Genomic DNA, 12,754 nt, shown 5'->3' on the forward strand with positions numbered 1-12,754 from the left:
ATTAAAAAGGTAACTTAGCTCCTTAGTGCACATTTAAAGAAGTCCCTGAACTGGTTACAACAATAAAAATTGCGTGCAATACACGATTCATTAACAGTATCAGTTATTAATAAAGGTTTTTGCAACAAATCCGCGCCCTAACCGCATAAGGACACGTCTCGAGAGCCTTTTGTTTAGTGTTGAGACGAGAGCTAAGAGCGGCGACACACTGGACAATTAGGTTTAAGTACTACACGCATATTCGGGCTGGTACAATCGGTTCTGCTGTATTTATCGAATTACAAAACCATCTCGAAGATATTACTGCACTTGTTCAGTCTTGGAGTCCGATAGTTAAAATCTTTTTTAGGCGCGGCGATGTCGATCAGCATTTTCCCTGAACATTCAACTACACATTATGAATTGTGGAAAACGTAGTGAGTTACACACTAACACATTCTGTTATTATTTATGTGCATGCCTTTTACAGTTTTATACTTAGTATGTAATAGTCAATTTTCCCAAATAAATAAATACACATATTCTATTTTACCGGCGGCGTCTGGCCCGAATATGTGTGTAGCAAGCCTTAGCGACGTAATTAAGCCTCCTTAGCTCAAAGTGCTCAAACCTGTCTCGGCTCGTCGCTACTGCACTTGTTTCAATTACCACTACTTTAACACAAAGGTGTTTGACATTCAGACAACATCACCACTGCTTATACAAAGAGGCTGGGCACATTTTGCATCTACCTTATATTATGTTAAAAGTCTCGTGTAATAAACCTAACATAACAATTTAAAATTGATAAAAAAAATAAAACTATATTTGACACAAAACCAAAGAATTGTGAGTGTAAAATAACTTGTGTGATTAGTCACATTATACTTTTTATTTTATAAGTAAAGTAATGAATCTGATAGTGAACATAAATTTATTTACTTTATCAAGTATACTCATACAATAGATTAAGATGCAGTCATAAATATGCTACCAATATGTTTACTAAACAATTTTTATGTACATCCACCTACTTTACTTCTTATATTTTGGTATATAGATAAGTTTAGTTAGAATATATTTTACAAATTATAAATATTCTTGTGTAAATAATAAATACTTCCAAAGGGACAATCATCTACAAATCATACAACCATGGCTTTTAAGTTCCTTATCCAAGCAATCTGAACTGTTATCAGATGGCAAAATATCATGCAAACAATGTTCAAATCACATTGGAGCATATTCAGCACAGGTCATGACCTGATTAGCTGGTGGTGTACAAGTGTACCAGTGTACCAGTGTGGTGTGGTTCCTGCTATGTTCTCTGTGTCATGTTCCAATGAATTCAGGAACACTTACTGTATTTATAGCATTCTCAGAATGTACATTCATGTATTGTAAGTATGTATTGGATTATGTAGTGTTAGTAGACTAATCTGTTGTGTTTAAAATATAGATAAAGTACAGAAATAAATATTACAATAGTATAATTTTTATGAGCTTTTGTTTCTGTATTTAGATTAATGCATTAACGGTAATACAGTTTTGCAATATTATATTGCCCTTGGTTTTTTTTTTCTTTTTTTTTATAAGGACTTATTATTAACTCTAGTTTTTTAAAGATTTCAATTACAAAATCAACATGACCATGATTTCTAATTTGGCACGCAAAAAACACTTCTACCTACCTAATAAAAAAAAATACCCAACTTTACCTTTTGTTTTACCCAATTAGCATCTAACTAGTTCATGAGGAAATGAGCTGTGGGCAACAACTGAAGTAGATAAGAGTCTCTTCCTATTTAGTGTGTTGTTTATTATCAACACTCTTATCTCAAGTATCATGATTCACTCAGTACATATACATTTAGCTAATGATTCAGTACCACCTAGGTATGTAGCCTGTAGTATATATGCTTATGTAGGTGTTACAACGTGAAGGAAATGCTCCACACTAGTGCTGGTATTTCTATGTTAAGTGTATGCAAACTCCTTGCAGTAGTCTGAACTGGCTGAATACATTACTGAAACTATGTAGCCTTATACTTACAAGACTAGTAAAGATAATGCTAATCCTGGTCTATTTATATTATTATAGGTTTTTATTATATCCAATGGTAATAACAGTATATTAATTGATAATCAAACTTCTTCCTAAGAATATAATCTGTGTTGTTGATAAGTTTTTGATAAACATAAAATATTATTATTAATGTTCTAATATCAGGTTCAGTGGCATTATAATAATTGTGTCAATGAAGGTAGTAAGTAATTATCATAGTGTATGTATTGTGCAGTAGAAGGTAGACAACTGATTATTTTAATCAAGTCATTGTGTTGTCTGATACCTAATTTATTAATGAGCCTCATTGTGTAACAAGGGTCTGACTGAGCTCGAGTACTGTTGTATAGGCGTAAGTTTCGCGAGGAATGTTGGCCCACGCGCCTGAATCACGCCAGACACCTTTCTTCGACTGGAAGTAAAATAGCGCGACACAATCGCCTAAATAATTCATGATTATCCGCAACGACAACGACCGCGCAATCCTAATTAATTTCTAATTCGCCCGGTATCACTGCTTCTGAGCGTGAAACATTCACATAATATCTGGCGGTGGTCGGTCCGCTGGGGCGAGTCGACGCACCGTGTCTGCGCACCCCTGGCGCCCAACATAAACAACGAGTAATCAAGTGCTGCCTACCTCCTCGAAACCCTCGTTTTTCTCTCTCTCGGCGAGCGGTCGACATCGCACCACCACCTTGACGCACTCGTTCAGAGCCGTCCGTGGCCGAGCCGACTTCTCCATGTTCGAACAACCCCTTTCTACGCGTAGTTCTTGTCCAAGCTCAAAGTCACCGATATCGATCCATTCGGGGAGCCCTTATCGGCATCACCTGTTCCGAGTAATTCCGTACAAAACAATAACTGTACAGCTGATAACCGAACTCACTTTATAAAAACCAGAACAACACGATTTCAAATATTTAGAAACGTAACAAAATAAATAAAAATCGTAAATTTATTATTATAGGAGACGTTTCACTGTCGACCGCCACTAGCGGACATTACATTTCAACTGATTCTATTTGATTTGACTTTATTTTCCCGCTGCGCATGTCAGAGAAAACGAGTTCCTGCGTCGTACACAGTACCACACAAGTTGTGATGTCAAATGCGAATCATCATTTAATGTTTTTAAGCCTTAACGCGTCGACATAAAGTATAAAATTGCAGTTACTTACGCCGTTGTTTTATCACATTATTGGTCAGCATGTATGACACAACAGCTGTCAAAAATGTACAGCTGAAAAACAGTTATGACATTTATCAAAGAATTGCCACGTTAAATATTATATTTTAGAAGAAAAATAAACAATCCTGAATTTGTAACTAGATTTTAATGCATAACAAACATAATTTAAATATTCAATTGAATATTGATCAAAGAAAAGATAAAATAGGCGTTCCACATTTATGATTTTATTCTTAAACTATTTTGAAAGTAAAACGTAAGTGGAATGAAATCGCAACTAAACGTAATTATTATAATAACATTGAGTCTTGCTTCGTGACTTGTGTCAAAACCTGGGCAATCAACATATACATTCCGCTCTATTTTCTATTTTCAAGTAATTCCATGTAAATAACAATATTGTTTTAGAATTTATCCAAATAATTACTGCGCAAGATGTCTACGAATTTAACTATTATACTAAAGAGAGCTAGCAAAGTGTATCATGAAGGGGTATGTTCTACCTATAATGTTTGTTGCTACTTACATCTAACTCTTTAGAGGTTCATCATACCTTAAGCTCCGATAATATTTGTTAAATGAATAATTGAAAATGTTCCGGACACGCTATTATTAAAAACCAGTCTAACACTATTTTTGTCAATTTTAGAATTCTTGCTTGTTACGCCCCATCCAACAATTACTAAAATTGTTTATTATTATATGATCGTTTCAGGAGACAATCGCGGGAGTGGCGGTGGTGGAGAGCAACAGTGAGGTGAGACACGAGGGTCTGTCACTCACCATGGAGGGCATGGTCAATCTGCAGCTCAGCACCAAGAATGTTGGCATCTTTGAGGCGTTCTCCAATAGTATTAAGGTGAAGAATATACAATAATTTCCGTTGTTTATTTAAAACCTTCATCAATACTTGTGAATATCCTACTACTTCAGTTGTTGAATTTGGTAAAGTTTTATAAAGTGCAATAATAAATACAGACACCTACACTTAACTAACTGAAAAATGTACCCATACTTCTCTTATGTTTCCAGCCAATAAACCTGTTGAACACAAGTATAGAACTGGCCCCACCTGGTAAAATACCACCCGGTGTCACAGAGATCCCGTTTGAGATGCCACTGCGCGCCCGACAGGCAACATCTCCTGGGTACCCTGGCCTACTGGAGACTTACCATGGAGTGTTTGTGAATATCATGTACAACCTCAAGTGCAATATGAAGCGCTCATTCTTAAACAAGCCTCTATATGCCAGCTGTCAGTTCTTTGTGCAGTATAGACAGGTAGGTGAAACTTTTGGTCCCTGTTGTTAATAATGCATGTCTTTATTTGATATATTTGTCTGCCTTGATATATTTGTTTGAAATATGTGTATAAATGTAATATGTAAAATGGTATACATTATCTATTGAAAAAGAAAGATAGAATTAGAATAATGTAAAAAAGTGTCTATAAATGTACACTTTTATAAATAAAAGGTAAAAGACTGTAAACTAGATTATGAAAGGTCATCCAGCCCATTTCATGAGACCCTAAGGTATGTAATACATTGCAGCAAGACCCAGCTCCTCTAAAGCCAGTGCGGTGTGAGATCAACCCAGCGACAATCCGAGCGTCAAGCACGAGTGGCGGCGGCTCGCGGGCGCCCATGCCGCAGTTCCAGATCTATGCCGAGATCAACTCTACAGTGTGTGCGCTCGACAAACCTCTCACTGGGAAGGTAAATACATACAATAAATTGTAGACTGGACATGTTCATCAGACATATTATTGTAATACGGTTTTTTTTTGTGTTAGATTCGAGTGGATGAATGCAGTGTGCCTATAAGATCAATAGAGCTGCAGCTAGTGCGCGTCGAGACGTGTGGCTGCGCTGAAGGATACTCTAAAGATGGTCAGTTCAGTACACATATATCTACATACAGATTGCACACACAGACTGAAAGTCTGCATTGTAATTCAACAGTGTTGTAAAATGAATTATTGTTGCCAGCGACGGAGATTCAGAACATTCAAATCGGTGATGGAGACGTATGCCGCGCCCGTGACATCCCGCTGTACATGGTGCTGCCAAGACTTTTTACCTGCCCTACGACCACCACTGTTAACTTCAAAATAGGTATTATTTCTTCATTTAGATGTTATCTTAAACTTACGATGTGTTGTCTCTACAATATAGTATTCTTTGTTACAGAATTTGAACTGAATATTGCAGTAATATTTGAAGACGATTATTTAGTGACTGAAAACTTTCCAATATTACTACTACGGAGCTGGTAGTTATTTTATTCATGATTTAATTTATAAGGTATTTCATTTTATATTAAAGAAATATATTTATTTTATTTACAGCATGAAATAAAATTGTTTTATTAAACTGTAAATTTAAAAAGACTCATATCCATTCTATTTTGATTGTAAAGCGCTTCAAACTGCGCATGAAACGGAACGTTTCTGCAAATGTCGGCTGTCACCTAATGTCACTTATCAATAAACAAAGTTGTTTTGATCGCTGTTGATTTTAGTTACTACAATAATATAAGAGCTGAATGAAAATATTATTCATATACCCAACAACCTCCTGGCATCATGTACCACTTTTCAAACCATCAATTGTATCATCAGAATACTTATCCGCAGCAATGTCCGATTTTCGTAGAGCACACGAAACATGTCCCTTCTTCAGGTCTACAAAGCAATCATTTTGAACCAATCCAGCAATGTATAGCTCCTGTACCACCTGAGATAAATGAAATACCACCAGTTCCGCCACCTGAGCTGACTAATACGGAGAAGAAAAAGAAAATGGTGATAAAGAAGAGTAGTGTTGATACTTCGATCTTCAGCATTGAGGAGCGACTGGTAGCAGCGGTGTGGGTGCATGAGAGAAAGAATACTAAGAGTAGTATGAGTCAGGTCTGTATAGAACACAATGATATCATATTGTCTTACTCCATCTGTACAGATTTAACAATTACAATTCTTTGGTGATATTTTTGTTTAAAATATTTAAGTTTGGGCAAAGAAGTTTCTTCTATGATAAGCTTCATACTGTACTAGCTTCTGCCCGCAACTTTGTCGTTATAGAAAGATTTCTTAGTTAAGTGAAGTTTAAAGAATCTGTGTAAATTACTGTTAATCCAAGTTGCGCACCAAATTTCATACAAATCTGTTCAATAGTTTTCACATGATAGAGAAATCAACGTAAAAACATTTAGATGTTCATTTTACTATTATTTTTATGATATGTTACTAGCAAATTATAGCTTATTAGTTAGCATTATAGTTTCATCTTTGAAGAACTCTGAAAAGCACACCCTTCATATTCTTACTTATTAATTGTACTCTTATATTTTAGATTAAACACGACTTTCGCCAGAGGTTTGGTAGAGAGCCACCAGCTAAGAACACACTCCTAGTCTGGGAGCGTAAGCTGTTCTCTACTGGCAGTGTTCACGATGCGCCCAGGCCTGGACGTCCAGTGAACAGACGCGCGCGTATGGACGAAGTGGCCGCGTCTGTCCGCTCGGCGCCGACATTGTCGCTACGGGCGCGGGCACTCGCCCTACGCGTGCCGCGCACCACACTGCGCACTATACTGTACAATGATCTGTCACATACTAACAACAAGGCTGATACTGGACAACATACTCAAACAGGTAATATTGTATTCAATAGGTGCAGTGCAGACGACAGACTATCCGTGACGCACTTTTTAGTCTGTGAAAATAGAACTTATGCCATTATATGCAGTAACGCACACAACACGCAAAAAGTCCGGCGCGTTACTACATATAATTGCGTAAGTTCTATTTTCACAGACTAAAAAGTGCGTCAAGGATAGTCAGTCGTCTGCGTTGCACCTTAGACATCTGCAACATTTATGCTAACTTCAATAATGTACTTATTTGAGTGATGTCATTTGTGCAGGTAAACATCAGATCAAGAAAAACATAAAGAAGACAGTCAGAAGAAAACCAAGCATGACAGCAGATACTGCAGGTGTTCCACTAGCTCGTACTGGATACACATGAAATATTATCTTCTCTTAAATATGATCTCAATCATTAACCCATTCAGTGCCGTGCACGCCCATCGGCGGGTGAAACGTTTTTACTGACACGCCGAGCCCGCCCATGGGCGGTTGGATTTTAACCTCCGATATCTAAGCCAATAACCATTAGAAAAATGAAAGATTTTGTGAAATGATTCGTTTTACTAAAATTTATTCGTTATCAAAACGGCCTGCAGATATCTCAGGTTTGGAAAAAAGTCAATTCCGACTTTTCATGCCGAACCCGCTCATGGGCGGGCATAACACTTATTCAGGATTTAACAACCTTTTGTGAAATTAGATAAGAACTATAATTTTAACTAAAATTTTATAATTATAAATTTTAACTAAAATTAAGTTACCTTTAATAGAAATTGATGTTGTTTTGCGTCGATAAAATATAATAAGAAGATTTATAACCTACACGCATAAAAAAAATGTTCTGGCCAGAAGCGCAAACAAATATCGCACGAGCTAAATCATTTTGCACGAAAAAACAGCAGACATAATGATCATGGTAGGACCCAGAAGTCATAAACCATATTTACCTGTGTATAACAAATTCAGTTGTATTGTCTGAACAAAAGAAAGAAAATATTACATATAGTAAATAGGAGGAACGATAAAAATTTATTGTAAGCAAATTTGCATAATGTACTTTTTTTAACTAAGTATGTAATTTAATGTACCCAAGGATTGACGACACCTGACAATTAAAAAAGGCACATATATGTGGGTTTTTAAAAGGCCTAATAGATTTCTTTACATATATATTAGCTTAATTTTTAGGATTGTATGATTTTGATTCATCTTAGATTAATTAAGTGAGAGTTATGCCTTACCTTCATGCTCCATTTCTATTTCAGCTAATAACCAATAAAACTGTCACAATTTTATCACAAATATCGCAGGAAACTTCACATACACGCTTTAAACACGGTACAGTACATGTAAACTGAACATGTGAAACGGTTTATGTCGAAATCTACAGCTACATGCCAAAAACGCCGATGGGCGGGCAAGGATACTTAATCGAGATGCCGGACCCGCCGATGGGCGGGCTGATATCATAATACAGCGGAATCTGGGTAATGTCGTTAATTTTCAGCTAGGCAGTGAATGGGTTAATACAATAAGTATAAAGTAACTTTTTGTGATATATTTGGTTAATGTGTTGCAGCTTTGTGAATATATGCAGAAAGCAACTTAATTTCAAACAGTTAGTATTAGTTTATAAATAAGTATATTATTTGTATATTTGAAGTGTATTTATGCATCAGGAAAAATAAATACTCTCAACACACTTGATTGACAATAATCTTTATTAACTTAAAATTACAGGTAACAGAACATCAGAACAATTATTATTTACAATATAAAATAATGATTTAATTTCATAAAACAATATGCCTTTATCATGAAAGGATCTATCATAACTAGTATATCACACATTTAAGCCTGTTTCCACCGAATCACTGCATTAACTGCACAATCATGTTCAATTTTGAGCGCAAAATAAATAACTACTGTGATTATAGTGATTATAGACATTAAAGACACAACGTGTATGTAAGTAGACACTTAAGTTTTTTTGCCGTTTCATTCTGTTTCAAGTACTGGATAACATTGGGTTAAGTTACGATAACATTGCGCACTAGACCTGTAAACCACTCGTGTGTATTAACTTGCACCTTAGAGTTCTATCAGTCGTGGCCGCGAAGGGCGGGGGGGGGGGGTCTACAGGTCGTCCGAAAGTGGCTCGCCGTAGTACTCCGACCGCGTGATGGGCGACACGTAGTTACGGCACAGACCGTAGAAGTGCTGCGGCCGCAATGTACGCTTCAGGGCCACGAACCTGGAAACGTGTCATCTACTAGAAAGGCGGATTATGAATTGTAGGGATGGGTGGACAAAAGTGTTAAGTTCATCTGAGTTTTGAGTTTGAGTATGTGAGCTTGTACCTCCACCCGACGTGGGCGCTGCAGCTGGCGCAGTTGGCGATGGTCCACGCGTAGCCGGGGAACCACGAGTACTCTGCCGTGGGCGAGCCGTTCAGCGAGATGTGCATAGTCTGGCTCACCGTTAACAGGTCGTGCATGTACCCGCCTACGAACATATACATTACATATGAGATACTCAACATTATAAGTTATTGAAATACATGTTTTGTATAGGCAATAAATATAATGTTTAAAAAAACCCAAAGAGAATACCTCGTTCCCTAAACATTGCTTCCGCGATGCAGTTTTCTCTGTTTTGAGTGACTTGATGACCGGACGTTACTATCATCTATAATACCTTGTATTATGTTTGTGAGATTGATTAAAAACTATTACAGGAAAAGTAAATATTAGTAATGTTCACCTAAATTGACATAATTGGAGTGCACTCCCTCACTGGACATGGGGATGATGTGTTCGTTGCGCGCGATCTCACTCAGGCACGAGGAGCAGCACAGCACGCCTTTCTGGAATACACCACCAAGTTACTGTATCAAGTCGACCACCGATGATACAATTTGCTCTTTTGGCGCTGGTGAGTAGCATGAAAACGATTAGAACTGTTTATAATGGTAATTATTTGGCAGTCACGTCAGTTACCCGCTTGATGAGGCTACACTCCATGTGCAGGCGCTGCAGCGCGTTGTCGACCACGAACAGCGCGAGGCGGTCCCGCGCCGACAGCGCCATGTTCGACGCCACCCAGAACGACAGCGACACCGGGTCCTCCGGTATTTTGTCTGAACACATACATTGTTTATTAGCAGATATGTTTTTGCACAAGTAAAACTATACAAGGTAGGTTTTGGAGTGACACAAATTTAACATAGGATTTAATAAAGGATAGGATATGATAGAAATAAAATTGAACATTGCATGATATATAATGTATTTACCGAGCATGATGGACCTGAAGTAGTCGCACAGCGTGTTGCGCAGGCGCGTGAAGTCGAAGATGTCGTGCACGAACAGCGGCCACGGCGTCGCCAGCGCCTCCATGCTGCGCACGCGCCGCTCCGTCATGCGCCGCTCGCTGCCACCACACACCACACACCACACTCTACATTAACTACATATCTATTGCACATTAATATTCAATATATAACTTTATTTTCAATAACGTCTATTTCATCTATATGGATGTAACTGCACGTTTGGCGCAGTGGTTAAAGTGGTCACCTCGCCGCAATAGCCACAGTGCCGCGTGTGGTGGGTTCGAATCCCACCCGGGACAAATCTTTGTGTGATGAGCACGAGTATTTGTTCTGAGCCTGGATGTTAATGTATCTATATAAGTATGTATTTAGAAGTATATAAGTATGTTTGTATGTTTATCAGTTATTTGGTTACCATAGTACAAGCTCTGCTTAGTTTGGAATCAAATGACCGTGTGTGAGTTGTCCAATGATATTTATGTGTGAGCGTCTATGCAAGTATGTGTAAAAGTACAATTTTGTATACGCATACGTACAACAGTCGCGGTGTGCGCAGCGGGTCGAGACTGTAGAGTCGCGCGGCGCCCAGCGTGTCGCACGTCGATATCTCCGGCAACACCGTGATGTCCACAAACTGCAATCTACACATACATACACAGAGCACAAACATTATAAATTATTGTTGGTTTCAGGAGAGAGGCATTGTAAATGGTTACTGCAATCACAAATTGTAATTACTCTGTTGATTTAAACAACAATGAACAAGATTGCTGAGAATCATCAGTTAAAAATTTAAAATACAAATGTTAAATGTTTACTTGTGATAAGCAGTAACAGATCTGGCGATTTTGGTCAGGTTGGTGACCCGGAACCGATGGACGGCGCGCGCCTTGATCATGTTGTAGGTGGGCGTGTTCTCGTCTTCGCCGAAGCTCGATTCGAACACCTCGCACAGCACGCCGAACCCACTGATCACGCTGCTAGTCTCACTGCTAACACAATGATATACATTACAATGCAGCTTCAAACAGTAGCTTGCAATCTGATTAAACTACGACTCATATATATTCGCTTAGCCTTTGTTCCAAACTATGTTGGAGTCGGCTTCCAGTCTCACCGGATGCAGCTGGATACCATTGTTTTACATGGAGCGACTGCCTATGACCTCCACAACCCAATATCTGGGTTATAACACGATACCTTCGGTAAGACTGGTTGTCAGACTTTCAAGCTTCTGACTACTGTTAACGACTGTCAAAGATCTTCGAAAATGACAGCCGGGACCCACAATTTAACGTGCCTTCCGAAACACGGACAACCTCGGCAAGCATAGCTTAACCTCAGAGATCGATCTGCGCGGCTGTTGTCAACTAAGCCACGAGCTCCTCCTTAATTATTTTAGATTAAACTACGACTCATACACTAATCTATTGTAACAGTAAAGGATGGGGCCACTATATTTAGTCTAGCATTAAAGAATGAAGTTCTACTAACTCAGGACACAGCAGCCCAAACAGTCTATCACGTTTGAGGGCCCGAGCAAGCAATACAGAATCAGCAGGATTGGCCAACATCATGGGCACAGTCTCGCCGGGGAACACGCAGCCGTGGTGTGCTATCACGGGCAAACGGCCCTGCCACCCCGCCTCCAACACTGAGCGCCCACTCATAGGCATCATGCCCGTACTCATGTACTGCACAAACATTTAATAATTATTATTAATTACTCAAATTTGTATTTGCAAAGTCGATAATTTAAAAAGCTCGCCATCTGCAATATCATTTCAACTCCAAAATTTTACCTTAGTGTCTAGGTAGCATTTGCTTAAAATGTTTGTTGCAATGTTCAGATTTACTAATGACTTCATCTAATTGTTGTTACAAAATTCAAAATTGATAGTAACAGCCTAAAATAAGAATATATGTTTACTTGAAGTAACAGTGAGTGACAAGCATCTATCAACATTGTTTTTTATTCAAATTAAATTAATACAGATCAGTACTAACTGAGTGCGCCGCTGCTAGAGCTATATCGTACAGCTCTCCCTCAGAATCAGGGTCTTCATTATCGTTATTGTCGTCTGGCGCAGACGGCGGCTCAGAGCCGTCGCCATCACCTCCACTGCCGCCCCCGCTGCCGCTGCCTCCACCGCCGTCCTCCTCATAGTTCTCATCGCTTCCGTCGCTGTCTGTATTTCGTTTGCCATATCAACAATGTATACAAACACTAAATATTTACTTCAAAAGCAGCCATTGATGCGCAGCCTCAGACAAAAAGAAAACATTTCACTCACCCTGACGGTCCATTTCCATCAGACGCAGAAATAGATCCTGAAGAGACGAAATCTTGAGTTCTTGGCTTGTCCCTTTGCTGGTTATGCCTCAGATTCAAGCGAATTGTTAATCTTTTCACAGTATTTTGTGAAATAATTACCAATTTCCTTCAATCTTTTATTTGTTACTGTTTAACAAAACAGTTACAGCTATCAGCTATCAAACATTGTAATTAATTAGATTTCAAATGTTAATTA

At 38.4% G+C, this 12,754-nt stretch overlaps 4 protein-coding genes across 7 annotated transcripts in view; 2 read left to right on the plus strand and 2 right to left on the minus strand.

Moving 5' to 3' along the window:
• Klp68D (kinesin-like protein 68D) overlaps positions 1–3,059 on the minus strand; it is a 56,129-nt gene extending 53,070 nt beyond the window's left edge. For both annotated transcript variants that reach the window (XM_076125938.1, XM_076125937.1), the window contains exon 1: positions 2,685–3,059. In XM_076125938.1, coding sequence (XP_075982053.1) covers positions 2,685–2,789 — 105 coding nt within the window. In that variant the 5' untranslated portion in view covers positions 2,790–3,059. The remainder of the gene's footprint in view (positions 1–2,684) is intronic.
• A 492-nt stretch (positions 3,060–3,551) lies between these two features.
• On the plus strand, positions 3,552–5,912 carry LOC142980696 (vacuolar protein sorting-associated protein 26C). Of its 2 annotated transcripts, XM_076126226.1 has the most exons (8): positions 3,552–3,728; positions 3,952–4,095; positions 4,269–4,517; positions 4,790–4,954; positions 5,032–5,128; positions 5,228–5,353; positions 5,429–5,542; positions 5,894–5,912. In XM_076126226.1, exons 1-7 carry the CDS (start codon positions 3,672–3,674, stop codon positions 5,512–5,514), a joined length of 924 nt encoding a protein of 307 aa, XP_075982341.1. In that variant the 5' UTR covers positions 3,552–3,671; the 3' UTR covers positions 5,515–5,542; positions 5,894–5,912. The 2 variants fall into 2 exon arrangements, with proteins under 2 accessions (XP_075982341.1, XP_075982340.1); XM_076126225.1 differs by lacking the exon at positions 5,894–5,912 and having other exon boundaries at positions 5,429–5,626.
• Positions 5,714–8,606, plus strand: LOC142980697 (uncharacterized). The gene is made up of 3 exons (XM_076126228.1): positions 5,714–6,150; positions 6,593–6,893; positions 7,165–8,606. The coding sequence occupies exons 1-3, from the start codon at positions 5,824–5,826 to the stop codon at positions 7,266–7,268; spliced, it is 732 nt and encodes a 243-aa protein (XP_075982343.1). The 5' UTR covers positions 5,714–5,823; the 3' UTR covers positions 7,269–8,606.
• LOC142980695 (protein cereblon-like) lies at positions 8,592–12,698 on the minus strand. Of its 2 annotated transcripts, none has more exons than XM_076126224.1 (10): positions 12,518–12,698; positions 12,231–12,412; positions 11,718–11,917; positions 11,042–11,212; positions 10,760–10,864; positions 10,185–10,321; positions 9,889–10,028; positions 9,653–9,755; positions 9,250–9,394; positions 8,592–9,143 (listed from the first exon to the last, which is right to left on the minus strand). In XM_076126224.1, exons 1-10 carry the CDS (start codon positions 12,534–12,536, stop codon positions 9,026–9,028), a joined length of 1,320 nt encoding a protein of 439 aa, XP_075982339.1. In that variant the 5' UTR covers positions 12,537–12,698; the 3' UTR covers positions 8,592–9,025. The 2 variants fall into 2 exon arrangements, with proteins under 2 accessions (XP_075982339.1, XP_075982338.1); XM_076126223.1 differs by having other exon boundaries at positions 11,042–11,215.
• Between the last annotated feature and the right edge of the window lie 56 nt (positions 12,699–12,754).

This window comes from Anticarsia gemmatalis, chromosome 18 (genome assembly GCF_050436995.1).
Source record: "Anticarsia gemmatalis isolate Benzon Research Colony breed Stoneville strain chromosome 18, ilAntGemm2 primary, whole genome shotgun sequence".
Classification (NCBI taxonomy): Eukaryota; Metazoa; Arthropoda; class Insecta; order Lepidoptera; family Erebidae; genus Anticarsia; species Anticarsia gemmatalis.

Coding starts and splice junctions, on each gene's coding strand:
- LOC142980696 (XM_076126226.1), top strand. CDS start 3,672: ATGTCTACGAATTTAACTATTATACTAAAGAGAGCTAGCAAAGTGTAT. Junction 3,729..3,951: donor GCAAAGTGTATCATGAAGGG/GTATGTTCTACC, acceptor TGATCGTTTCAG/GAGACAATCGCGGGAGTGGC. Junction 5,129..5,227: donor TGAAGGATACTCTAAAGATG/GTCAGTTCAGTA, acceptor TATTGTTGCCAG/CGACGGAGATTCAGAACATT.
- LOC142980695 (XM_076126223.1), bottom strand. Junction 11,216..11,717: donor TTTGGGCTGCTGTGTCCTGA/GTTAGTAGAACT, acceptor TCATTGTGTTAG/CAGTGAGACTAGCAGCGTGA. Junction 9,756..9,888: donor AGTGTAGCCTCATCAAGCGG/GTAACTGACGTG, acceptor GGTGTATTCCAG/AAAGGCGTGCTGTGCTGCTC.
- LOC142980697 (XM_076126228.1), top strand. CDS start 5,824: ATGTACCACTTTTCAAACCATCAATTGTATCATCAGAATACTTATCCG. Junction 6,151..6,592: donor CTAAGAGTAGTATGAGTCAG/GTCTGTATAGAA, acceptor CTTATATTTTAG/ATTAAACACGACTTTCGCCA. Junction 6,894..7,164: donor TGGACAACATACTCAAACAG/GTAATATTGTAT, acceptor TCATTTGTGCAG/GTAAACATCAGATCAAGAAA.